A 2,507-nucleotide genomic window follows, 5' to 3' on the forward strand; every position below is an offset into this window, starting at 1 on the left:
CGACTTCCCGGAGGCCGTGGGAGGGAGGTGGCGAGAGGGCATCAGAGGGCGCGTCCGTCGCTGTGGAGCTAAATCCCGCTTTCCCGAAGCGCTCAAGCAGCTTTTGCCACGGATGACTGCCCGACCTCATTTTAATATTTGCTCGTGATGCGGGGCCAGAGGTGCAAATCCGGGAGCACAAGGCCTTCCGTCAGTCCCGGTCTGCCCTTCCCTCCGCTGGGTTTCACAGTGCTCCACGAGCCCGGGTAGCTTTTTAGAGGAAGGAAGGTGTGTTTTCGTGCCGCCTTTTCAGAAGTGTCTGTGTCCTGGTGTTAGGGCCGCAGTGGGAGCGGAGAGTTGCCGCACAGGGCCGTGAATGAGTGGTACGGGCAGACCAGCCACGAGGGTTTGCTCTGTGTTTGTTATAGTTGACACTTGGGTGTTCTCCTTGTATTCTCTGTTCAAGTTCCTTAATTTTTTTAAGGACATAACTATTTCTTTGTGGTATGGAAATGCTTTGAGGTATGAGAAAAGTGGTTTCAAATTCTTTGTGTGGGTCCAATTCTTTCTGTTTTTGTTGTGTGTCAGATGATACAGGAAATCGACTTCGGTTCCAGCTGGAGTTAGAGTTTGTTCAGTGTCTGGCAAATCCAAATTACCTCAACTGTGAGTACTTAAAAGTAAACATCAGGATCCTGAGGAATGAGTTTATTATTACTGGTAATGTAAGAGAGAGGGTTAACCAAAGGAAAGGGAATGGGTCTTTCCCAGCGTAAAGGTGGTCTGTAAATAGTTTAATTTGTCTGGATTTCTAACAGGTGGGTTTTTAAAAATGAAAAATGTTTTATTGGTTGAAATGAAAAAAACCCCCACTTATCTGATGGAGAAAAAAAGTAAGTTCAAGTCTGTAGTTAAAAAGTGATGTCAGGTTAACAGTATTCCTTTATCTAAAAACAGACTTTTACTAATGTTAATAATAGTTTCAAGTACTTTATTCCCTGCCAATTTTGATGCTATAGTCAAAATTTCCCGTTTGGAAAAGTTTTTCCTTCCTTGCTGTTGTGGGAAAGATACAGACCATAAGGGAGACGAGATTAATTTATTACGTATAGTACGTTGACATAAAAATATTTTTCCCGTGTTCTTTTCATTTCAAATTATCAAAATTTAATTGTAATGATGAGGTTTTGAGTAAAGCCCCCCTTTGTATAGTTTTGTGAACACATATTCTTCAGCTGTGGCAGATTTTTTTCACACATCTCTAACTAGCAATTTCTTATTTGTCATTTTATTTCAGTTCTTGCACAAAGAGGCTACTTCAAAGACAAAGCTTTTGTAAATTACCTGAAATATTTACTTTATTGGAAAGAACCTGAATATGCAAAATACCTGAAGTAAGTGTTAAAATCACGTAGGTGCCTGCATTTTCACGTTCGGATGTTTCTCTTCTGTTTCGTACTGTACCACAGCATGTCTGTATCTGACTGCTGCCTGGAAGCTTGCCCTTGTCCTCCCTGCTGTGTTTTTACTCAACATTAATTTTCCTGTCTCCAACAGCCCAGATGCAACAAGAATAGACAGACTTATAAAACACGTCTTTCACGAGTTGGGAATGGAATCTTCCTTTTGCAGCCCTTACCTGCACTTCACCATTTGTTTACAATAAAACTGTTGAACATTATGGCACAAAACTGCACCAGTTAGGCCCAGTAAAGAGTAATTTCGCATTGTCGATGCTTACATGAAACAAAGGATGACTTTGCATTTTGTGAGTGTCCAAATTACTTCAAAATTTGGGAAAACAGATTTTGGAAACAGATATTGTAGTTACTAGGTATTTGCTGTAATGAACTAGCCCTTAGAAGAGCCGCTCTAAGGAAGCATTTGTCAGCGTTGCTGGACTCCCTGTTTCCTGCCTAATGCTGAAGTTGCAGGGTGTGGACAATGTACAGTCTGAACTGCTTTGGTGCTTGAGTAAAGCACGTACACGAGAAAACTAAAATAACAAACTGCAGAACTACTGGAGACCCCAGCTTTCGCGTACCTTGTAAAAACTGGTATTAAAGCACGTTTATTTTCAATCCAGGTATCCTCAGTGTTTGCACATGTTAGAGCTGCTCCAGTATGAACACTTCCGCAAAGAATTGGTAAATGCGCAGTGTGCTAAATTTATTGATGAGCAACAGATTCTCCACTGGCAGCACTATTCACGGAAAAGAATGCGCCTCCAGCAAGCACTTGCCGAGCAGCAGCAACAAAACAACACCTCTGTGAAGTGAAAACACGTGGAAGAGCGAGGATAAGGTGGACTTTGTGTCAGTCGAAGCATTTACAAGAGGAATGAACCCTTTGTAGGTTTGGCTCTGGGTGTGTGTACTTTTAATTTTTCATTTATCAAGTGACTGGGGGTTTTTTCATCAGCTTTTTTAAAGATACAAGACTGAGAACACCTACTTGGGCACTTTATTTTGTAGCATGGACATTATTTTGTAAGAGCATCACTGTAGTTACTGATTCATCTTGATTTG

At 41.4% G+C, this 2,507-nt stretch overlaps 1 protein-coding gene across 1 annotated transcript; it reads left to right on the forward strand.

The window, feature by feature from the left end:
- Positions 1 to 463: 463 nt before the first annotated feature.
- Positions 464 to 2,273, forward strand: MED31 (mediator complex subunit 31; the record flags this gene model as incomplete). Its single annotated transcript, XM_010139179.1, is given in 4 exon segments — positions 464 to 558; positions 560 to 645; positions 1,277 to 1,373; positions 2,066 to 2,273. Coding segments are annotated over 4 exon segments (471 nt in total), but the record flags the coding sequence as incomplete, so codon positions are not given.
- Positions 2,274 to 2,507: the final 234 nt, after the last annotated feature.

Source organism: Buceros rhinoceros, unplaced genomic scaffold, assembly GCF_000710305.1.
Source record: "Buceros rhinoceros silvestris isolate BGI_N320 unplaced genomic scaffold, ASM71030v1 scaffold46806, whole genome shotgun sequence".
Lineage (NCBI taxonomy): Eukaryota > Metazoa > Chordata > Aves > Bucerotiformes > Bucerotidae > Buceros > Buceros rhinoceros.